At 43.0% G+C, this 25137-nt stretch overlaps 1 protein-coding gene across 6 annotated transcripts in view; it reads right to left on the bottom strand.

Annotated features, from left to right (window-relative positions):
• LOC144086685 (inactive dipeptidyl peptidase 10-like) overlaps positions 1–25137 on the bottom strand; it is a 59468-nt gene that overhangs the window by 26776 nt on the left and 7555 nt on the right. For 4 of the 6 annotated variants that reach the window (XR_013304554.1, XM_077616701.1, XM_077616702.1 and 1 more), the window contains 12 exons: positions 21183–21294; positions 17282–17377; positions 11534–11628; positions 10810–10884; positions 9004–9056; positions 8830–8911; positions 6431–6551; positions 6037–6191; positions 3224–3321; positions 3002–3125; positions 2868–2906; positions 50–157 (listed from right to left, as the gene is read on the bottom strand). Coding sequence is in view for 5 of the 6 variants with exons in the window: in XM_077616701.1 (XP_077472827.1) it covers positions 50–157; positions 2868–2906; positions 3002–3125; positions 3224–3321; positions 6037–6191; positions 6431–6551; positions 8830–8911; positions 9004–9056; positions 10810–10884; positions 11534–11628; positions 17282–17377; positions 21183–21294 (1158 nt within the window). In the remaining variant the exon portion in view is untranslated. The remainder of the gene's footprint in view (positions 1–49; positions 158–2867; positions 2907–3001; positions 3126–3223; positions 3322–6036; positions 6192–6430; positions 6552–8829; positions 8912–9003; positions 9057–10809; positions 10885–11533; positions 11629–17281; positions 17378–21182; positions 21295–25137) is intronic. The other 2 variants (XM_077616704.1, XM_077616705.1) reach the window with 2 other exon arrangements.

Here is a 25137-nt window from a genome sequence, read left to right as displayed (position 1 = left end):
AAAACTTAAAAAACAGAGTCACTGTATTTGAACACAAGCTTAATTTTACCTTGTTGGAGATCATGGTAACATGGTGAAATGCTCCAACTTCGTTGTATTCAATTGGCAGTGTCATGAAGAATATTGTACAGTCTTTTGAAAACATTGGCTCCTCATTCTGGGGAAAATGCAATACATATGTTTCCACATTCATACTTGTATATATATAATGTAAATAAATTTACAGTTAATTATGCAGTTAATGTGTCCGGCTGATGGTGTAGTGCAAGGGTGTCAGACTCGGGTTGGTTCGCGGGCCGCGTTAACGACAACTCGATTTCATGTGGGCCGGACCATTTTAGATATAATATTTAGATTTTTTTAATAAATGGATTAAAAGAACTGGATTAAAAGCCCTGAATATTCAGTTTTTTACAGATCTAAAACAATGTTTATTTTAGCTTTTTTATATAATTTTAGATTTTACAAAATGATTTTTGACCTAAAACACAGAAAAATTTGATTAAAAAATTACAATTATTGATTTAAAAGGGGGAAATCAGGAAATTTAATATCCATCTATACTCTTCATTTTAATTTGATCCTAAAACAGAAAGTTGGCACTCATGATTTACTTTCCCGGGCCACACAAAATGATGCGGCGGGCCAGATTTGGCCCCCAGGCCGCCACTTTGACACATGTGGTGTAGTGGTTCAGTCGTCTGACTACGATGTGGGGTGGATTCCCACTGGTGGCACTATGATTGTGAGTGTGAATGGTCCTCTGTTTCTCTGTGTGCCCTTCGGCTGACTGGCAATCAGTCTAGGGCAGACCTGGGCAATTAATTCCACAAAGGGCCACAATGGGTGCAGGTTTTTGTTCCAACCCATAAGAGGAAACCTTTCCACCAATCTGGAATTTTAGAAGTGCAATCAGTGGATTGCAGTCAGGTGCTTCTTGTTTCGGAAAGAAATCTAATTAGTTAAACTGTCTGTGCTGGATCGGTTGGAACAAAACCTGCACGCACAGCGGCCCATATTGCCCAGGTCTGGTCTAGAGCGTAGTCGGCCTTTTGTCCGAAGTCAGCTGGCAAAGGTTCTAGCAACCCCAACAACCCTTACAAGGATGTGTGGTATGGAAGATGAATGAAGTTAATGTAGAATAAATAATTATGAATTTAAATGAATGACCAATTACAGCGATGGCTGAGTTTAAGGGTTCTCAATGAATTCAATTTGAAAAGGGTACATCTGCCCATCCCTGGTTTTGATGTTTCTGCATTCTATCTTCTGCTGATCCTTTTTTTTCTTTGTAGTTTTGACTGATCTTTTGAGTGATGTTCCTCATGTGTCAACCAACATGATCATTTTCAACCTTCTTGTCTTCTCAGTTCTTTTTGTTTCTGTGATTAATCTGATGGGTGTTAAAATCCGGTTTCACGTAGGTACGTCTTTGTCAGATAAGTCATGCTGTTTGTAGTAACATTCTGAAGTGTTCAACTCTCCATTGCTGCCCAATTACTGTCAGGCAACAAATTGAGTGTACCCCATGTGTAAAGCGGTATAGATAATGAATTAATGAAATCTTCAATGCCTTCTGGAAGTAGTCTTTAGCGGGCTGCCTGCAATGCCTATGATTTCCGCATTTGGCCCTTCCTGACACTTCTCTAGTATTAATTACTGGAGCAAGCAATTATAGTAGTGGCATGGTTCCATTTTTTTTCTCATTTCATAACGTTAACTGTTTACTGTTACTAGGAAGTAGATGTATGTGGTTGGCGGCCTGGTGGTTAGCCGCAGGAGTCGGGAACCCTTTTGACACAGAGAGCCACGAACAATTTTCATCTCATCTCATTTTCTGAACCGCTTTATCCTCATTAGGGTCGCGGGGGGTACTGGAGCCTATCCCAGCTGACTCCAGGCCATAGGCGGGGGACACCCTGAATCGGTGGGAGACAGACAACCATGGACTCTCACACCCATACCTAGGGGCAATTTAGAGTGTCCAATCAGCCTACCATGCATGTTTTTGGAATGTGGGAGGAAACCGGAGTACCCGGAGGAAACCCACACAGCCCGGGGAGAACATGCAAACTCCACACAGATGGACATGACCTGTATTTGAACCCAGGACCCCAGAGCTGTGAGGCCGACACGCTAACCACTCGCTCCACCGGGCCGCCTACGAACAATTCCTATTCTCAAATTTTAGAGAGATGTAATTTTTAAACTACTTTTAAAGTACTAAAAGTCTCAGAATTCTTTTAAAAACACTGTTAAGCAGTTGCTAATCAATGAGAATATGCATACAGAAAAGTCTATAAAAAATAAATTAAAAAAAGATGATTGAAGCAGCGCGAGAGGTAGTGTCAGCGCCAGTGCCGACGTGGCATTCGGGACTCGGCTCTGTCACCAGCGGTTCACATATTTTACCTGACAGGTTAGTGAAGAGCCTTATGCACCCCTCAAAAGAGCCACATATTGCTCCTGGGCCATAGGTTCCCTACCCCTTGGTTAGCACATCGGCCTCACAGTTTGAGATCGATTGTTCGACCCCAGGTGCGGCCCTTTCTTTGTGAAGTTTTCATGTTCTCCCTGGGCTTGTGTGGGTTTTCTCTGAGCACTCCGGTTTCCTCCCACATCTCAAAAACATGCTGCGTAGGCTGGTTAAACGCTTTAAATGGATATGAGTGTGAGCGTTAATGGTTGTCCGTCTCCTTGTGCACTGTGAGTGGCAGGCCACCAATTTAGTGTGTATCCCCACCTGGTGCCCGAAATAGGCTGAGATAAGCTCCAGAACCCCTCCAAACCTTGTAAGGATAAGCGGTATAGAAAATGAATGAATGAATTAATTAATTAACCAATGTAGTTTTTCAAGTTCCACTTACCTGTCGATCTAGCCACTTATCTGACATCATCACATGTCTCTGAAGAACGAGGACAAGATAACAACAATGTCATATAATTTCTATACAATTTGTGAGGCAGGCCTGAGACAGTTTATATGTATGAAAAATCTTACCTTTGTGCATTCATAAGTGTGCATGTCACAGAGCAAAAGAATGGACATGTTTTGTGCCCGATTTAACCAGCGAACAGCCAGTTTGTCCACTGTCACCCATCTCACCATGGTGATGTAGTATTGACTAAAAGAAATCAATGACATGTAATTTAAATATAAGAACACATTTTCGTTTTCCAAATACTGTATGAATATAATAATAAAATATTACTCTCGTCTTACCTCTTTGCAAGACTGTCCGGAGGAAACAGTTCAGTTGTTTGGGAGCTTCCATCAAGCGTTACAACATAAAGAGATACAGTTGGATTGATTTGACCCATCTAGATAAATACAAGAAATTAGATGAATTAAATTAAATTCAAAAATGACGGATAATAAATGCTTCACTTCACAGACCATGACCAGAAAGAAACATACATGACTGTTATGCTGTAGAGATGTTATGCTTGGGCCTTTTTGCTCAAACCTGATTTGACCAAATGGAGCAGAGGCTTGTATCGAGCAATTCGTCAGCCCAACAAAAATCACAGACCATTGCAGATGAGGCCTAGTACGTCATCAGATGTGTCGACGAATGACACTGTTTTGGGGGAAATTCAATCTCTGGAAGCGCCCGACCCCCCTCCAATCAGGGGAACATAACAAAAAAGTGGCAGAACCAGTCGGTTGCTAGTTGTTTTTTGGGGAGGAATTTTTGCGATCACTACAAACATTTGTCTTTTTTTTAAATTAAAATATTCGAAAAACCTTTCTGCAGTCCGCCCCCAATTATTTCTGGCACATTTGAAATAATTATGATCATTTGTCTGAATTATTTTACAATATATTAAGATCCATATAGTATGGATCAACATCTGTTCACAAGCGTTGTACTTTGTACTTTACAGATTTAGTCTTCAACATCAAGATAGAGCCATCTACAAATCCCGGTGCCTCAGATGGGGAGAGAGCATCATAAAAGACAATACACATCCCGGCTTCCACCACTTGAACCTGCTGCCCTCTGGAAGGTGCTACTGACCCATAACAGCCAAGACAAACAGATTCAAGGTTAGTTTCTTCCCAAATGCTGTCCCCATACTAAACTCGAGCTCTGTACCTAGGACCTAATCTAGACTTATTACCACTTACCCATGTTGGCTACTACTTATACTACTTATTTATTATGTTGACCACTTAGTTATCTATTACTTATTTATTGATTATTTATTTATCATTACTATATATTGATTATCTGTGTGTTTGTTTGTTTGTTAGGAGTAGCCTGCTTTTGGTTATGAGCACAATTTGCCTTGTCCTCACCTGCTTCCCTGCGATTGGGTCCTAATCCCTCCTACCTCGCCTAGACGTCTCCCGTGGACGTAACATTTTTGTTGCGTCCATAGACTCAGTGAGTGGTCCGCTCTCAAGAACTTGGTGCTGAACATCTCCAAAACCATGGAACTCATGTTGGATTTCACACGGAACAAGGCTGCTCCGCTCTGCTGATCTAACTTGGACTATTTATTATTTATTGATTTTTTTATTTGTATGTTTGTTTGTTGTTATTTGTGCACTTCATGGTGAAAGCTTTAAATCTCATTATACTTAAATAATGACAATAAAAGCATTCAATTCAATCAACTTACACGACTGTAGTGTTTTCATGAATTCCAAACCAAAATACATATCAAAGAAAAATTGAGACAGACTTCAATACAGTAATACCTTGACATACGAGTGCCATGACATACGAGCAATTTGAGATACGAGTAAAATTTAGAGCAAATATTTACCTTGAGATACGAGACAAATTTATATATAGGAAGATACAGCCGACGCGAGAGGCTGCTTATGAAAACATCATGGGCAATGTCTTTCTCGCCGGAACTCCCTCGTGTAAATGTCTCTACGAGCACTAGGCGGTGCATTGTATTTTTTCAGTGTTTTTTCCCTGTTAGTCAGTGCAGAATGGTGTACGCGTGGCGGAGCTTGCTCGCCAATACAATAGGTGTATACTACTTCCGGTTGGCAAGTGGTCGTGCGTTATTCTATTGTGAGGACGTGTGTGCATCATCTTCGGAATATTTTGCAGGGAAGACAAAAGCAAATAACCTTCGCTAGGTTCCTTTTAAAAACTGCAGCTGAAAGTCAAGGTGGACTTTCAAATAGAGCCAGACTGGCAAATAGAGCCAGAAGAAATGTATAAAAATTTAAAACAAAATTAGAATTAAGTTTAGATTAAGGTTAGACTAGCCTTATTTTTGAGTGTGTCTGTGTCGTAATCTAAGTTTATTTAAATTTGTTTGTGTTATGTTACGAGCGTGTTGCCGTGCAAAAAGTCACTCTCTCTCTTTCTCTCTCTCTTTCTCTCTCTCTTTCTCTCTCTCTCTCTCTCTCTCTCTCTCTCTCTCTCTCCTCTCCCTCTCTCTCTCTCTCTCTCTCTCTCTCTCTCTCTCTCTCTCTCTCTCTCTCTCTTCTCTTTCTTTCGCTCTTAGTACTATTAAACATCATAACCACTAGTTAAATGTTACTCTGTCAATAGATGGTGAATAAGAACAAATAAAAATGTTTTTCCATTCCAATATCCTGTTTTTAGGTGTTTTTTTAACAGAGTTGGAACAAATTAATTTGTCTTTAGTTCATTTCTATGGGAAACGTTGATTTGAGTAAATCGACATACGAGCTCAGTCCCCATTAAGCTCGTATCTCAAGGTACCACTGTAGTCTACTTTATTTGTGTAAAACACTTGAGAAGGACTACAGAATCACACGGTTCAAAAAGTTTGAACTGTATTAAATGAACATATGTATATAAATCCTGAGGCTCATTAGATAATCAGGCTTGGAGAACTTAAAAAAGGGATATAATTAACTCATTCAATGTCATTGATGGCATTAAACATCTGATCCATTTAAAATGCCACCCCTTACAGTTCAAATGAATTAAACATTTATTGCTGTCAATGACAGCTAGTGAGTTTAAATCAACGTAAATGTTCTAAGATTGCCATTGATGTCCCCAGAAAATAATAAAGTATTACAGTCCTTGTTACCTTGGGATATGGGTATTCTTTCCCCCTTGGATAAGCAGAGCCCATGTAACATGGCAGGAGCATTTTTGGAACCAGAGAATCATTGAGGGTCAAGTAAGCAAGTTTTGTGCCATCAGGTGACCACCAGTGAGCTGCTTGCGTGTGTAAAACCTCCTCTGAAAAAGTCAAGAGGATCAAAATGGAAACCATGAGCCAGGTGACTGATTCTAATTTGAACTCTGTAGCTCTTGATAATTGTTTTTTTTTCCATTTGTCTCGCAAAAGATGCTGTGGTAAATTCAATTTTCTAGATCAGCAATGTCAATGATTTCTGAAATTTCTTGGCAACTCTTTCCAGTAATATCTATGTGCCAAATTGGGCCTGTCTTTTTATGGTATTCATACTGTAACTTACCTTCATAAAGCCAGTCTGCAATCCCATTGAAAATGACACCATCCTGTCCGGATGATGTGAGTCTCCATGAGCTGCTCTGAACATTTGCTTGGTAATAAATGTTGTTTTCAAATATGTATATCTGTGGGATAAAATTTAAAAAGTAATTAAAAGGACAGGACAATGAGAACAGACTAAAAGTTTGCCTTCTCATTTGTGATTTTTTTTTTATGACAATTTAAATTGTAGATCCCCACTGACTGTATAAAAACTATGTTGTAAAGCATGCTGTATTTCATCCCTCCTGACCACCAGAGGCAGTGCTGAAAGTATTGAATGATCCCTTGTGCATGTGCAATGCGAGTACCAATACCAACAAAGTCAGGTGTGACCCCAGGGTGAACTGCGGAAGGGTACATATTCCGGTCCAGCCAGTGTTCCAGTCTGTAATTTATTCTCATAGGGCAGTTGCTAGTTGAGTACATGTCGCGTGTAGCCTCTATGCGTGTCCTAGCTGCGAATTCGCCCTCCAAAAGCTACGTCACATTAATGGCAGTACCCGAGTAGACAGGTATGGACGCGCGTGCAGGTGCACCACGGGGCTCCCGCTTCCTTTAATCCCGAAAGCATCGCTTAATGCCGCCACCCTCCACCCCATTGCCAGAGTTTTGAAGGGGTGATTTACAGCCTTTTTGACGGTGGGTGCATATCGGTCCTCTTGCCCCACTACCTTTATAATTCCAGCAGACAGCCACTGATCGCTTTGTCTTTTGCCGTGTGGCTGGTGTGTCATTCCGGCTGGCTTGTCGCTGCCGCTTGTCGCTAATTGCGTCAGGTTTCGTGCCCCTTTCCCTTCCAGGGCAACCCGGGGGATTGTTAATGACCTTTTTTCTTTTGACGCTCCTGGTTTTACGTTAGTTTCAGGTGCGCTAATCTGCCACTTTAGCGGTCACTGTCATAATATCGCTGCTGTTTCTACTCGGCCAACCACCGTGCGAAGGCCTCCGCTGTTGGCATTGACTCCAATTCTTGTTGGGCGTTCGATGCAGGTGCGTGCGCTGGACGCCTTGGTAACTTGGCTTTTCGGCATTCTGGGCCATGGGTAATGTTGGCACCTCCATGACAGGCTTCTATAATGCGGTTCCATGCTTTTGCCCGGGTGGCAGACATCCTTTTTCTGTGTTTTTTCGGTAGATCTGTTAGGGTGCCTCTCAAACATTTTTGCCACGGTGTGTCTCAGTGGGCATGGACCCCACCAGGCAGGCATGGAGCCATTGCTGGGCTTCGTTCTGTCTGGCAGAACAGGACGAGTTGGCCCAGCTGGTCTGTGCTGGACCGAGCCAGCAATGATAAGGAGTGCTTCCCATACCCGCAGGGCAGGGGCATAGGATGATGCCGTGGTACTCAACTGCCGATGTGCACTCTGTTCTCGTTCTGCTCGACAGTCTTGTGGTTGTCCTGTCCCCCCATTGCTTCGGCCGGAGGGGGCATCTCTGCCCCGATGTGTTGTTTACAAGTCCGTGCACCAGCCTTCTATACTTGGCCTTAGTGCCTACTGTGCATTCCCACTGTTCGCTTGGTACCGGCTGGAAACCAGTGTCCTGGGTAAGGTCTACAACGCGGTGGCCTCAGCTCAACGTCCCAAGTTCTCGGGTGGTGTAGTAGGGCCTACATAGTGGACACATAAAGTGGGGCTTTCAGGTGGGGCTAGAAGGCTAGGCTAGGCCTCTTCAAGTCTTCCGTCACATAACTGGGTTTGACTGCTGGGCTGTGCTCCTGCCTGCCATGACATAAAGGTCTCTGTTGTCACCCGGTGACCTAATGTTGCCTTTGTGGTGAAGTGTCGGCTGACTCTATAATCGGTCAGCCTTTGTGCCTTGCTTAGGTTTTTTTTTATGTGATATCTGCAGCGGATTTTTGTTACTGTGTCCCCCCTGCCAGAGCGCACTGTTTCTGTACTGGGGAAATGACTGGGTCCTTAACAATAATAATCATTTGTGCCTCTGCTTCATGGATATCGTCTGGCACATGTTGGATGTTACTTCCTATTTGTCACCTCTCCCCACCCACTGGGTGTGGTCTTCGTGTTTGTGGAGACTCCCGTATGTGGTTTGTGTCTGAAATCCTTCGTGATCTCGCTGGCATTGGTCATTCAGTGCTTTCAGCACTACCTGTGGCAGTCAGGAGGGAGTCAAAAGGCATATAACTTTGGTTCTATAAATCCCGGATGAGCGCCAGAGCGTTGAGTCATTCAGATTCCTCGTGTTCACACAAGAAGATTCTGTAAGGACTGGAACAATGGTGGCACTGGAACTATACACCCTTCTGGGGTTTAATCTGAGCTCACAGACCCATTTTTTTGGCTTGTTCATTTGTTTTTTAATGTTCAATCACTCACATCATATAAATCGCCACCTTACCAGCTGCTGACCACCAACACCCCATGAAGCAAACTGAAGGATGGAATTGGAGACTTCTGGAGGATTTAGCTCCAGCACTTCCCTGGTCAAATAAAAATGACAAACAGAAAAAAAAATACAAATCTTGCCAAAGAACTGACCTTTATAGGAAAAAACTGATTTTTGCCTGCTAACCTTGTGTACAGGTTGTAGATTAGGTAAGATGCCATGAAAGAGTGTTGATAAACCTAAAACGTGGGAAGGAGTGAACATTGGGTTGAATATTTACTAAACACTTTTCAATCATTCGATGTATATATAATCTTTTTAACAATAAAAACATTTTTTTAAAAATCTATTTTAAAGGTACTTTGCTTTTCTTGCCTTTATAAAAAATTCTACTATAATACTGCATGTAAAAAATATATATATTTTGTAATTATACGCATTATATGGTATCCTTCCGTCTCCTATTACAAGGGCGTTCTGCACTTTTAAGCTGCTGTTTCTTTAGAGTAGTTGCTTTTACTCTTTAGCTCAAAAGATGTAAGGCAGTTTTTGCTGTATTTATTGCACGTAGAAATGTTAGCTTTTGCGGATACTATTTGTATCTACTATGCAACACTATTCTTCGGATTTGGCCTGTCAGTTTGCCTCAGCTTATTGAGTACCTTCATTGGGGCTTGCCAAATGTCTCTCTCTCTCTCTCTCTCTATATATATATATATATATATATATATATATATATATATATATATATATATATATATATATATATATATATATAATACCTGTCAACCTCTGCCGATAACTGCCCTTATAAATGATTATGATTCCCCTTACAAACCCCCCAAAAACCTTACAAACACCGTACGACTCGTACGGTGTTTGTAAGGTTTTTTGACAGGTATGATATATATATATATATATATATATATATATATATATATATATATATATATATATATACACATATATATATATATATATATATACATACACATATATACATATATATATACACATATATACATATATACATATATACATATATATGTGTGTGTGTGTGTGTGTGTCTGCGCTTGTGTGTACATTGTGTCCAAATAATAAGCCAACCATAAAATTGCTGGAATCTTTGAATTGTTTTAAGCCTTCACATTTACAGCGACAAAATGGAGGTAAATGTATAAGTTGAAAACTGTAGACAAGTGTGAGCAGCTATTCCTCTCCATACTCCAGCTGTCACATTTGCTGTGCCAGTCTTGGGAGATGAGTGCATCGGCAGCCACTGTATCTTTACTACGAGCCACATAGAGCTCATTATCAAACGTGAGTATGTTTACTTATGTTGCCTAGTATTTTGTCGGGATGAAAATATAGTATAAGCCAAGCATTGTGACTCTTTTCCAATTTCTGAATGTAGATAGTAGTATTCTCCAAAAGCCCACTTTTTGGCATTTCTATATGGGTACATCCTCATTTTTGGGTTGACTGTTTTTTTATTCTTTGGTTTTCCAGTGTCAATTAAGATGATCTGCTCTTGGAGTTCTTCTTGCAGTTCCACTGAAAAAAAAGTACTACTTGGCTTTGACTTTCTTGACAATCAAAATAAGTTTCTTCTCTTGATTCACGGCTGTCTTGCCTTGCCGTGTCAGGAATGGCAACTTTTAGAGGGAATTAGTTCATCATAGTTTGATTAAGTACAAATGCAATTATTATAAACTCTTCATGCCTACAACACGGCATCCCACATTTGTAATGCGTATGTTTGCCCACTTTTTCCAAAGTGCCAAAACATGTCCTATGGTTCCCCGGGAAAGTGGTTGGGAATTATACAGAGACCAGGCAGGGTGGTGATAACTCAAAATGTGTACTTAAAGTCACACCTAGAGCTAAAAAAACAAACAAAAAAAACCTACAAAGCCTTTGTATAGTACAGTATCGCCAAGTGAACAACACCGCAAGCATTTCTATGCAGTAGACCTACTAATAATGCCTTACCTGCTTGACATCATATCCCAGTAGAATAAAGTTCAGATCTGGAGAAACTGCAAACTTTGAGGCTTTAAAGGTGGACTATGGGAAGGACAGGTCATGAAAAACAAATCATCAGAATCTATTAGGGTTATTAGTCTTACATTATTATATATTTGCTTGCAATGAAGAACGCTTTGCTTTACTTAGCTTATTAGTCTTACATTATTATATATTTGCTCGCAATGAAGAACGCTTTGCTTTACTTAGCTTATTAACATTAGAAAAGTCATTTTAGAACATCTGCTTGCAACCATGTAAATGCTGGCTCCTTAGTTAGACCAAACAAATGAAGGTCAAATCATCTTGGACAGCTGGAATGCGGAGAAGAACCTTCGGCTCAACATGATCTTCATTTGTTTTGAGAGCTAAAACTTCTATTGACTTCTCACGCCTGTTTTCACACCCCTCCCTTGAGAGCTGAGATGTCCATTGTAACTAGGGTCCTTGAAGCTAATAAACAGTAAAAAGTGTAACGCCAGAATGAACCTGGACAAAGACGGGACGGTTCGATTCTCTCTAGCAAGAAAACCACAGAAGAGTCTCCTGTCTCTTTTATTTGTGTGTGCATTTGGGAATGCCTATTGGTGAACCTAACAGAATCCACCAGACTTAATGAATGTTTCAAAAAAAATGTTGTTGTTGGTCTGTTTTTGTGTACATTTAAAGTGACACTGCATGAAGTACTTACAAAAGTTGTGTTTTTCATCAACAGCTCTGTCTTGTTGCTTTCTGTGTTGATGTTCAGTAAGTCTCCATCCCTGTTAATGAAGACGATTTCTTTTTCTAAAACAGAGGGAAGCAGATGCATATATTTCTAAATGTTTCAAGCAGGGCGACACGGTGAGGGAGTGGTTAGCATATCCACCTGACAGTTCTGAGATAGAGGGTTTAATCCCTGATGGTTTCCACTCTTCCTGTGTGGAGTTTGCATGTTCTCCCCATTCCAGCATGGAATTTCTCCTGGTATTCCAGTTTCCTCCCACATCCCAAAAGCATCAACTGTAAGATGATTGATTGTCCCTGGGCATTAGTGTGTGCCTGCATTGTTAATGGTTGTGTCAACAGAATCAGGGTGTCCCCACCTATTTCTTATTGTTGACTGGGAAAGGCTACCGCATCTTCGCGACCTTCGTGAGGATGAGCGTTTGGGAAAATTAGTGAACGTTTCAAAACAAACTTTGGCGAAATGAACTATTTGTGTACCGCATTTACTCGCATATAAACCGCCCTGGTGTATAAGCCGCATCCTGAATATTGCCTTAAGAATTGTTGAATTTTACAATTTCTCACGTATAGGCTGCCACCTGATTCACAATTTTTACCTCCATATTCATGGTTTTAATAGGGAGTACAAATGTGTTACTTTGAAGGGAAAATCTTAAGAAAAATCATCACATGTCTGTCTTTGTAAATGCAAAATATAAAATTATTCAATTTGAAAAAAAAATATCTTGATGAGAACCTGAAGCTTTTTAAAGACAGAAATTAAAGCTGTTGTGGCGGCCAAATTTCTTCTAATGTCTAAATATCTCTATTTTTTTCAATGGTTCATATTACTGCAATAGTTGTGACTTTCGAACAAGAAATAAAAAGAAAAAAAATCAAAGCAGAATTTTGTTTTATTTCATAATCACAAATGTACAATCATTTCCTTTCAAAAAGGAAGTAATGTAAGCACAACCAGGAAGTGTGTCCGTAGCAGTATAGTGTTCACCAAGTCTCTGGGTACAATAATAGCATGAGATACACATTACGCAGGTATCAAGGCTGATATTTTAACAGACGACCGCAAGACCTTTGATCAGCCTCAACAACTATTGGGATGTGCTAACATGGTAAGCACTACGAACACTTCTATAAAGGCTACTCGCGTCTGCCCAGTCAGTGCACGTTGAACTGGGTAAGACAGCGGCGCCCTATGTAAGATGGCCTGTGTGGGTTTCCTCCTACTTCCAAAAACATGTATGGTAGGCTGATTGGACACTCTAAATTGCCCCGAGGTATGGGTGTGAGTGTGCATGCTCTTCGTGCCCTGCGATTAGTTGGCCACCGATTCAGGGTGTCCCCTGCCTCTGGCCCGGAGTCAGCTGGGATAGGTTCCAGCACCCCCTGAGACCCTAATGAGGATAAAGCGGTTCTGATGAGATTAATATCATTATTAGTTATTATGAATATTATTATTATCTTATCATACCACACATCCCCGTGAAGGTTGCGGGGGATGCCGGAGCCAACCCAGCTGACTTTGGGCGAAAGGCAGACTACACTTATCATGTTCTGTGGCCGACAATGACTTTCTTTTCAGCAGATAATTAAAACGAAAGAGGCGGGTCGGTGCAACACACCTGTGGCAGATTGGTGCATCTGGTATTTCAGAACACCTGGCACAATCAGCGGATTGTCAGAGTATTGCTTGCTTACCGCCGTGTTTACCCAACATTCCTCTGATACCTTCTACAAGTTGACGGTTGTATTTTGTGTTCATTTTGTACTTTACATTTTTAGTTTTACCCGCCGATTCGGTCGTGCTGTTCTTGTTATACCTTTGATTCTTAGTTTTATTCGCTGATTCAGTTGTGCTTTATGTTATACCTTTTGATACTCACGTTTGTTGATAAACACCAGTTTTGTTCACTTCGATTCCTCTTCCCTAAGTTGTGTGTGGATCCACCTTTCAGCAACTTGCCATACATAACAACACTCTAGACTGGTCACGAGTCAGCCATAGAGCACACAGAGAGTCAGACGAGCATTCGCACTCATAATCATACCGCCACCAGCGGGAATCGAGCCCGAACCTTGTCCGCACTGAAGTCAGGCAAGTGAACCACTACACCAGCGGGCGGTGGTTTAAATTATTCTTTCGAAGCAAATTAATCATTTTCATCAAAACAATGGTTAATACATGTTGTGTAGGAAATCACTCTCTTTGCTGTTGCACAAAGTCAAACATAAATCTAAAATATATTTACCATTAAGCATTCATTGGAAATGGGGCAAGAGCGAAAGCTTCCGTGTTGTACTAATCACTTTTTTTCCCTCCGGTTTGAACCTGTTTAGTAAAATTTATCCGGGATCATGTTAATTGGGACTTACTTCTTTCTCTGACCCCCTATCAATTTTAGATTCCAATCCATTGCACGATGAAATCAACCAATCTCAACACTGTTTTTACTAACTCAGATTCCTCCTGCTGAAATCCTTTTGTTTTTTTATCCTTCAGTGTCAACTATGCTGTGGCAAACAGCTACAAAAATGATCTCTATACAGTTTCAATCATTATGTATTTGTATGAGTCTTTTATAATAGATTTTTAAATGCCGTATTTTCCACACTATAAGCCGCACCGTCAATGAACGACATATTTAAAAACGTTTTCCATGTATAAGGCGCACCGCATTATAAGGCGCTACAGTAGAGGCTGGAGTTACATTAATATGCACCCATTGCTGCGCTAAAGGGAATGTCAACAAAACAGTCATATAGTTCAGTCAAACGTTATTAATAGATTGTAAATCAGCTTTCTGACAACTCCATTCACTCCCAAAATGAATATACAACTGTTTTAATATTTTCTCCGAGGTAAAGTATTAGTATTTTCATGACACGGTTTATCTTTTAACAACAGCAAGGTATAACATGTAAGTGCAACATTTATATCACATAGTGGAGGGAAACCTTTCCTCCATTCAGTAAACATGTAAAAAAAAATTCTGATGCTGTAACAGGCACTATAACATTCAGCTGTTGACGTCCATATTCACAATATGACCAACCTTGTTCAACCGTAAACACAAAAGAAACACGTAAAGCTCACTTTATCGGTACCCGGACGTTTTGTCGACGGACATTTCGTCCCCGGACGTTTGATCGAACGCTATAAAAAAAAACGTATTATCCCATAGCAAGATCGGTACCCCGACGTCCGGCTGCCATTGACGGCGGTAGACGTCTGATTCATGTTGACTATTAAGTTATATATCCACTAGATGGAGGTCTAATAACAGAAATAGCATCTGCACCTCAGTCAACATGAATCGGACGTCTACTGCCGTCAACGGCAGCTTATTGATAATGTGTTTAATTTGGGACAATAATAGTATAAAAGAGGCAAGTTTGTCTATACCAGGGGTGGGCAAACTTTTTGACTTGCGGGCCAGAATGTATACTAAAATTTGACAGAGGGGCCGGGCCAGGAGCATTTGGACACGCAATGTAATTTATCAAACCTGGGGATGGAAATGTAAGAAAAAAGGCACAATTGAAGATGAAAATGTATTTTCAAGTTTACTTTCAACATTAAGAACATATTATTATTCAACGAAAGAAAGCAGTCTTTAAATTGAGAGTGATGAGCGGCATGTTGTTTTCCAAGTTACACTCCAACAAAGGTCTAGACCAGTGCTTCATCCATCGGGGAAACGAGGGTATTGCAAGGCAAAGGGAAATGAATGAGGTCATTGATTTTTACTATAATTTGGACAACGTCGATGGGCCGGATTAAAAAGCCTAACGGGCTGTATATGGCCCGTGGGCCGTCGTTTGAAAAACATGTACCCACACGCCAATAATACGCAATGACAAACTCTCTCTCTCTCGTGATTATAATTTTGAGAGCGACCGAATCCGGCGACAAATAACATGTACACACACGCCAATAATACGCAATGACAAACTCTCTCTCTCTCATGATTATAACTTTGAGAGCGAGGGAATCCGGGAGCGAGCGAGCGAATCTGGCGACAAATAACATGTACACACACGCCAATAATACGCAATGACAAACTCTCTCTCTCTCTCATGATTATAATTTTGAGAGCGAGAGATTACCTGGTTGATCGCTTTCAACAGTAAACTCTCTCTCTCATGATTATAATTTTGAGAGTGAGCTAATCCGGCGACCAATTGTCCGTTCGACGAAATGTCCAGCGGGGAACGGGGGCCGAATTGTCCGTCGACCAAACGTCCCTTCGACGAAACGTCCGGTCGACGAACTGTCTGTCCGTCGACCAAACGTCCGGGGACGAAGTGTCCGTCGACCAAGTGTCCGTCAACAAAGCGTCCGGTCACGCACTTTATCAGTTCATTCCATCACCCAGGCTCCGTCTCATCAAAGACGTCATTAATCGAGTCCGCTTTGGTTGTCTGGCAGCTGAGCGACAACTCCTGCCTTCCTGAAAGCTCGAACCACAGTTGAAACAGGTATATCAGCCCAGGCATTTAAGATCCATAGGCAGATAGTGCTGTATATTGTCCAGCGCTGTCTACCAAGGAGGATAAAGGACTCGGCGGCTGCTTGCCGTAGTTGCGATACCTGTTTCGGCTCAATATTGATCCATATATAATATATAGTTCACAGTCTAGCTTTGAATGGTCTGTTGATGCCAATCTAACAGCTGGAGTTCTTCTGTCAATCTACCCGGAATGATGGCGAGCACCGAATTACTGTGCTCGCCGTCATACCGGGTGTATTGACAAAATAACTATATATCCCAGTATGTCCCGCGCACAGGGGAAAATTGAGTCTCCGGCTGCTTACCCTAGTTGCGAGACCTGTTGCAGATCAATATTGATCCATATATAATATATAGTTAGCAGTCTAGCTTTGAATGCTCTGTTGACGCCAATCTAGCGGCTGGAGTTATTTTGTCAATCTACACGGAATGACGGCGAGCACCGAATTAGTGTGCTCGCCGTCATACTGGGTGTATACATATCCCAGCATGAACCGCGCACGGGGGAAAAGGAAGTCGCAGGCTGCTTACCGTAGTTGCGAGACCTGTAGAGGACGATGTACCCCATCGACTGATATTTTTATTTTATCGTCATAACAATTTTAATATTGGTCCATATATAAGGCGCACTGGATTATAAGGTGCATAGTCAGCTTTTGATTTTTTTTTAGGTGCCCCTTATAGTGCAGAAAATGTGGTACCTTTTGACATGATTTTAGTATGGAAAAATGGTGGCAGTGGAACTTTAATGAGATTACATGTCTGTGTTCCGTGCCCCGCGATTGGCCGGTCACATCGATTCCGGGGCGTGCCCGAAAGTGAGCTGGGATAAGCTCCAGAAACCCCTGAGACCCTTGTGAGGATAAAGCAGTTCAGAAAATAAATGAATGAATAGACATTTTGCATGTATAGTTATAGTCAGAAAGAAATATTAAATAGCTTTACTGGCGAGCAATGACAAAAATGTTGGGGATCACTGCTCTAAATAGTAGACTTGTGGTATTCCTAGTCTTGCCATTCTTATAATGACAGGAGGGCAAATTTATCGCATTTAGTGTACTTATTTTGCAATAATACACATACAACCCCCCACCAACTTTATAACCATCCAAAGAATCTCACGCTAAACTGTATTGTAGTTCAGCAAACAGCATTTGTACATAAATCATTTTCCACTCCGGTTACTTCTTAGAAATACATACCACTGATCCACTTTGCATCAGGATCACGTATTTGGAAGTCCTTTTGCAACAGGTCATCCAGAGACAATGGTGATCCCAGACACTTTCCGCGGTCATCTACATAAAATGACAACATAATAACTGGTTTAAAAATAATAACAAATATTTTCCACACATGGTCACAAGGATCTTATTCATTGTGCCATTTGTCAAGCTATACAACTAGCAGCGGAAGGAGCTGCAATTTAACATAAATCTGGTGGATTTCAGCTGTGGACATGGCTCAGGGGGGGTCGAACTATTAGTGAAGAATATTGATGTCATGGACAGAGGGTTATCTCATCTCATTTTCTGAACCGATTTATTCTCACGAGGGTCGCGGGGGTTGGCGAGCCTATCGCAGCTGACTTCTGGCCAGAGGCAGGGGACACCCTGAATTGGTGGCCAGCCAATCGCAGGGCACAAGGAGACAAACAACCATTTACGCTAACACTCATACCTAGGGACAACTTAGAGTGTCCAATCAGCCTACCATGCATCTCTTTGGAATTTGGGAGAAAACCAGAGTACCCGGAGAAAACCCACGCACGCCCGGTGAGAACATGGAAACTCCACACAGGTGGACCGACCTGGATTTGAACCCAGGTCCCCACTGTGAGGCCGACGCACTAACCACTTGTGCCGCTGGGCTGCCCAGAGGGGGTTATGAAAGGGTCCAATGTGTCAGGCCCCAGACGAGACTGGTGGCTGGTTGCGCCTGTCACCCTATCACAGAACCAGCCCCTAATGACTCGAGTGATGCCTGGTGGAGTCATTAGCCAGCAAGGAGTATTTAAAGCCACCAGGAACATGACCATGCCGCTGGATCGTCTTAACAGTTCACGGTTAGGTACCCTCTCGCGTTTTCTCCTTGCCTGCCTTATTGATATACGACCACGGACAACGGCTTCGCCTTCAACCCTGTACCCTCCACATGGACTCCACGGCTACTGACCTTCCTCCTACGGCTAACGACCCGCCACTGCTATCCCCTCTTGTGCTCGCCCGCCTCGCGGACGATTCTAATAAAGATTTGAAGGAACCAGGCTCGTACCCTCGCCTGCTTTGGGGTCCTCCCTGCCAGATCGTAACACAATGTACCAAACTGTGATGTTTCCAATAGCAAAGAATAGTTTCTGGAAAGTAATATGAGTTGTTTACTGGATCTTTGTGTTTGTATACCTCCTTTTTTTGCTCCCATTTTTTATTAGAAGCATGGGGTTGATTGAGAATTCTTTAATACACAACTAATTTCGAAACAGGAATCTTTCAGACCAAACTCAGTGAAAACACACATTACCAACTACAAGAGCGAAAAATAAAGTTCTGGGCAAAACAAGAAGGAATACAGAGCACAAGGAGACATACTTGGATGCTGGACATACATAGAAAATAAACAGACAATCTGACAAAAGGGGAGAAACTGACGAAGTGTTTAAATATACAGGGGTCGACGATAAAGATGGAGAAACCGAGGCTTTTCGAAACAATGAACCACCATTGAAACAGTTGCCCTGAAATGAATCGCATTCTCGAGGCATTTGGTACTGCGCCAGAGCTCTATCTGCTGGAGAAAAAAAACCTAGGGATGTTTCCATTTTTAACGAAGTCCTCAAAGCCTCATTCCATGCTGTCATGTAACGGGCCTCAGCATTTACATATGGTCGATAAAGTTCATTGGATATCTTCAATCTTTTTTCAACCATGTGATTGTGCCATCCTACTAAAGTGTGATTTACACAAATAAGGTAGGCTTTTGAATTCTGTCTCATTTTTTATTTGAATATATATATTAAAAAACAGTGTTTGTAATTGACAACTCTACAGTCTTGGAAGTTGATGTTAAAGACCAAATCTGTATTGTTAAATGTATTACTAAGTATCTACAATGCATATGAACAGATCTCATCTCATATTCTGAACCGCATTTATCCTCACTGGGGTCGCGGGGGTGCTTGAGCCTATCGCAGTTGACTTCGGGCCAGAGGCAGGGGACACGCTGAATTGGTGCTCAGCCAATCGCAGGGCACAAGGAACAAACAACCATTCACGCTCACACTCATACCTAGTGGCAATTTAGAGTGTCCAATCAGCCTACCATGCATGTCTTTGGAATGTAAGAGGAAGCTGGAGTACCCAGAGAAAACCCACACAGGCCCGGGGAGGAACGACCTGTGAGGCCAATGCGCTAACCACTCATGCGCCGGAACCCCACATGTGAACAGAAATATTTATTAAATGAACCCCCAAGCAAGGTTGGTGCTTCCCGAGTTTGAATTTTCCGTGAAACAGTGTGATACGTCGTCTGGTGACCTACCAAGCCTCATTTGATATCGTCACATGATTTTTTGGGAGACTGACCCAGTGCTCGGTACACTGTTTCGACTTGAATCGGATTCGAGCAGGGACGCGAGCAGGGACGCTCGAGGATAACATCTCTAGTTAACAAGACAATGAGGAACAGGTGGCTGACACAACAGCCAGGGATTAGCACAGGAAGGCAGATCACAACAGGTGAAATCAATGGGTGGTGATAGGGGCCAGCCACAGAGAAGGAAAAAAAAGCCAAGAATAATTAAAAACCCCAAATAATGATCCAAAAGAATCTAACAGATATCCTTCATTCATCTTCTAGACCGCTTATTGTTACGAGGGTCGCAAGGGTGCTGGAGACTTTCCCAGGTAACCACAGGCATGTGGGCGGGGTACACCCTGAATCGGTTGCAACCCAATTTCACAAAACCACAAGGTTCCGAACAACCATTAACACACAGAGTCACACCTAGAGACAATTTGAAGTGTTTAATCAATCTACCATGCAGTAACTGCAGTACTCGGAGAAAACACAGAGGGGCACGAGGAAAAAACAGCACACAGGAAGCCTGGAGACTGAGATAAAACCTTTGACCTCAGGACTATGAGGCAGATGTACTGATCGCTATTGTGACTGGTTAGTACTGATTCACACGGTCAGATAACAATTGAGAGATTACTGATTGTGACAAGGGTGACAGCTGTCAGGGTTTATAAAGGAAGTTACAGTCTAAATTGTATTCATCTTTTTAAATGGTGGTAGGTTAATAATAGAGATTTTAAACTATCCTAGAGGACGGAAGAAATTGAAATTGTCAGGAGCAGCCCTGCTGCTATTCCCACTCTCGTTTTGTCCCTCCTGCCCTGCCGTTGTGTTCGCGCAGCTGTGCATGTTTCATAATTACTTATGATTTGTGTATTTAAACACCAATGAGTTTGGTAGTCATTGTCGAATCATCTGCGAAAGTCCCTGCGTAAATTCCTGCATAGATCCCGTACCATGCAGCCACGTTACCTTGCTCCTGGATTCCACTTGTTTTCCCTAGTCCGGTTTTGTTTCATGTTTTGTTTCACAAGTCCTTGTTATTTTGTATGGTCCCTCCTAAGTTATTAAAGTTTCGTTATGAGCACCATTCGCCTCGTCCTCACCTGCTTCCCCGCGATTGGGTCCTAATCCCTCCTACCTCGCCTCGACGTCTGCCGTGATTGTAACAGAAATTTTCACTGGCTTTGGCATTTATTCAATGAGTTCTTTTTCTATGAAAAAAAAAATCATAAACACCCTGATCTGCTTCAATCCTGAAATTTGTCTCAAACCCTGAGGAATGTTATGATCATTAGACTAACCTATGGTCCAAACCTGTTCTCAAAACCGTGACATATTAACCAAGGATGGGGAGTTTATTGACTTAACAATGAAAATCAATGAAAAGTATCTTATGTACAGTACAGTGTAGGCTTGGGTTTACTCCTCTTCATGCTCAGAGAAAGCTGGGAAAGACTCCATCATTCCCATGACCCTCATGAGGATTCACAGTTCGAAAGATGAACGAATGTGCAGGACTCTTACCTTTTGACAGCAGGTGTATTGACAGTCCAATGAGTGAAAACACCACCAGAATGACAAAGACGGAGATACAGATGCCCTTCCAGTTCCTATCGGGTACAATAGGAGCCGTGGCCTACAAAAGATTAATCTTGTGAAATACACACTTTTTTCACTTGGCAAGCGTATTATTATCATTTTTTTTGTACAGTGTAAAAAATGTAAGTGTTTAATTCTTCCACATCTCATCTCATTTTTTGAACCGCTTTATCCTCCTTAGCGTCGCCGGGGGTGCTGGAGCCAATCCCAGCTGTCTACGGGCCAGAGGCGGGGGACACCCTAAATCGGCCAGCCGATTGCAGGGCACAAAGAGACTGACAACCAAGCAAACTCACACCCATACCTAGGGGCAATTTAGAGTGTCCAATCAGCCTACCTGCATGCTTTTGAAATGTGGGAGAAAACCGGAGTAACCGGAGGAAAGAACATGCAAACTCCACACAGGTAGACCGACCTGGATTTGAACCCAGGACCCCAGCGCAATGAGGCCAACACACTAACCACTAGCTCCACCCGATTCCTCAACATGATGCTAAATTCTTTCTTTAAAAGTACAACTCATAGATTTCTCTGTAAATACGTAAATTCATTAATTCATTCATTTTCTGAATTGCACAAGGGTCGCGGGGGTGCTGAAGCCTATCCCAGCTGACTTCACGTGGCGTGAAATATAGTAAGTGTCTTTAAAATTATAGTAGACCATATTCTAGATAAAATCTATCGAAAAAATTGACAGAAAAGGCTCATTTCATCTCATCTCATTTTCTGAACCGCTTTATCCTCACTAGGGTCGTGGGGGGTGCTGGAGACTATCCCAGCTGACTTTGGACCAGAGGCGGGGGACACCCAGAATTGGTGGCCAGCCAATTGCAGGGCACAAGGAGACAAACAACCATCCACGCTCAGACTCAAACCTAGTGTCAGGAGCAGCTCGTTTGTCCCTCCTGCCTTGCCGTTGGGTTCGAGCAGCTGCGAGTGAGTCATGATTACTTCCGGATGTGTGTATTTAAACACGACTGAATGCTATTCATTGTCTGATCGTACTGTGTGATACTGCATACATCTCTGCGAAGATACCTGCGGAATTTCCTGCGTAAATTCCATGGCCATGCAACCACGCTACCATTCACCTTGATGTTACTTATCTCCATGTTCAGGTTTGGTTTCGTTTTCGATTCACAAGTCATTGTTGCTTGTAAGGCTTCCTGAGTTATTAAAGTTGTTGTCACGAGCACAAATCGCCTCGTCCCCTTCTGCTTCCCGGCTACTGGGCCCTAATCCCACGACGTCTCGGCGCGATCATAACAGAACGATCCGACCACATGGACCCAGCCGGAAGCCATCGACGCTCGTGCCGACGCTCTCGTCGACGCTCTCGTCGACCACCAGTCGCACGCGTGCCGAAGCCACGTACTATATTCCCTGTGCCGGCTGGACCGCCAGTCGCACCCATACCGAAGCCACGAACCTGGTTTCCCGTGCCAACTGAGCCGTCAGTCGCACCCGTGCCGAAGCCACGAACCAGGCTTCCGGTGCCGGCTGGCCCGCCTAGTTCCGGCCTGACAAGCTCCTGCCTGCCAAATTCCAGCCCGGCAAGTTCCTGCCCGCCAAGCTCCTGCCTGCCAAGTTCCTGCCCTCCTAGTTCCTGCCCGCCTAGTTCCTGCCTTCCTAGTTCCTGCCTGCCAAGATCCCGCCTGCCTTGTTCCCACCCGCCTAATTCCCACCTGCCAAGTTCCCACCCGCCAAGTTCCCGCCCGCCAAGTTCCCGTCCGCCAAGTTTCCGCCCGCCAAGTTCCCGCCTGCCAAGTTCCATCCCGCCAAGTTCCCGCCCGCCAAGTTCCCGCCCGCCAAGTTCCCGCCCACCAAGTTCCCGCCCGTCAAGTTCCCGCCCGCCAAGTTCCCGCCCACCAAGTTCCCGCCTGCTAAGTTCCCGCCCGCCCATAAGCGGCGGTGACTCTCCGGGCCCCCTGGATGAGGGGGTCGGGGGCGGCAGTGACTCTCCGGGCCCCCTGGACGAGGGGGTGGGCGGCGGCGACTCTCCGGGCCCCCTGGACGAGGGGGTGGGCGGCGGCGACTCTCCGGGGCCCCTGGACGAGGGGGACGGCGGGGGCGGCGACTCTCCGGGGCCCTCTGACGTCTGGAATCCGTCCCTTAGAGGGGATGTACTTTCAGGAGCAGCTCGTTTGTCCCTCCTGCCTTGCCGTTGGGTTCGAGCAGCTGCGAGTGAGTCATGATTACTTCCGGATGTGTGTATTGAAACACGACTGAATTGGTATTCATTGTCGGATTGTACTGCGTGATACTGCATACATTTCTGCGAGGGTACCTGCGGAATTTCCTGCGTAAATTCCATGGCCATGCAACCACGCTACCATTCACCTCGATGTCACTTATCTTCATATTCCGGTTTGGTTTCGTTTTCGATTCACAAGTCCTTGTTGCTTGTAAGGCTTCCTGAGTTATTAAAGTTGTCGAGCACAAATCACCTCGTCCCCTCCTGCTTCCCGGCTACTGGGCCCTAATCCCTCCGACCGCGCCACGACGTCTCGGCGCGATCGTAGCACCTAGGGGCAATTTAGAGTGTCCAATCAGCCTACCATGCATGTCTTTGTGAAGTGGGAGGAAACCGGAGTACCCAGAGAAAACCCATGCAAACTCCACAGGTGGACCGACCTGGATTTGAACCCAGGAGCCAACGGCTGTGAGCCGGACGTGCTGACCACTCAAGCCGCCGGGCCGCTCACAGTGCTACCTCTGCTTACGAAATTATTTTGTTCCAGAAGTGGTTTCGTAACTTGGATTTTTCATAAGTAAAGTTGCATTTGACATAATATGCACAAATTAGTTCCAAGGGTCCCAATACTACCGTCTAAACCAGAGCTGGGCAATCCGGTCCTCGAGGGCCACTGTCGGTGCAGGTTTTTTGTTCCAACCGATCCAACACAGACAGTTTAACCAATTAGATTTCTGCTGAAACAAGAAGCACCTGAATACAATCCACTGATTGTATATCTAACATAACAGATTGGTGGAAAGGTTTCCTCTTATGGGTTGGAACTCAAACCTGCACCCGCTTCGGCGCTTTGTGGAATCAATTGCCCACCCCTGCCCTAAACCCATTAAAAACACTAAAACGAATACAACTATATATGCATTTTATATTCTTAGACATTGTAAGGTGCATCTGAAAAGATGTACCCCTCATTTGGCTACCTTAGTCATTTAAAGCAAGTACATGCATGTTTTGGGGACGTGGGGGAAAACGGAGTACCCGGAGAAAACCAACGCAAACCCAGGGAGAACATGCCAACTCCCCACAGGAACGTCCATTTGGGGGAAAAAGAAAAAGGTAAAGTTGACATGAGCAATTCTTCGGTAACTTTCCACAACCTGATTCATTATATTGTTCAGTTAGGTACATTTTTTGCCTCCCTATTTTTAGTTTGAGTTAAAAAAAGCAAAAAAAAAGCAATGAGTGTCCACACCCAAGAGACACCCAAAATAAATATCAGAACGTCATGTTGAGAGAAAAATCTGAAATCTATTCATTTATCTTGAGTACAAGGATCAACATTCCTATTTATACTTTCTTTTCAGTTCTCTGCACCAATACTTGAAAGATGAAAGCAAAAAAAGCATTATGCAGTGCTAATGTTTTGAAGAAGTAATTTGTTCAAGGATGTCAACGGAACAAAGTAGAAGATTAAAGCATGTGGGCCTACCTAATGAGAAGTAGTCGTTCTAGTGCATTTTAATTGATTAGACATTGATTACAGATGAGATGATGGATTTGGAAATTCAATATTCCGCCACACAACAAAAGTTTCATTCAATTAGGTCAGTTTAATAAAATAAATGTATTGTTTTGAATTGTTGTCCGTCTCCTTGTGCCCTGCGATTGGCTGGCCATCGATTCAGG

Source organism: Stigmatopora argus, chromosome 13 (assembly GCF_051989625.1).
Source record: "Stigmatopora argus isolate UIUO_Sarg chromosome 13, RoL_Sarg_1.0, whole genome shotgun sequence".
NCBI lineage: Eukaryota > Metazoa > Chordata > Actinopteri > Syngnathiformes > Syngnathidae > Stigmatopora > Stigmatopora argus.
This window is presented reverse-complemented; position numbering and strand designations above follow the sequence as displayed.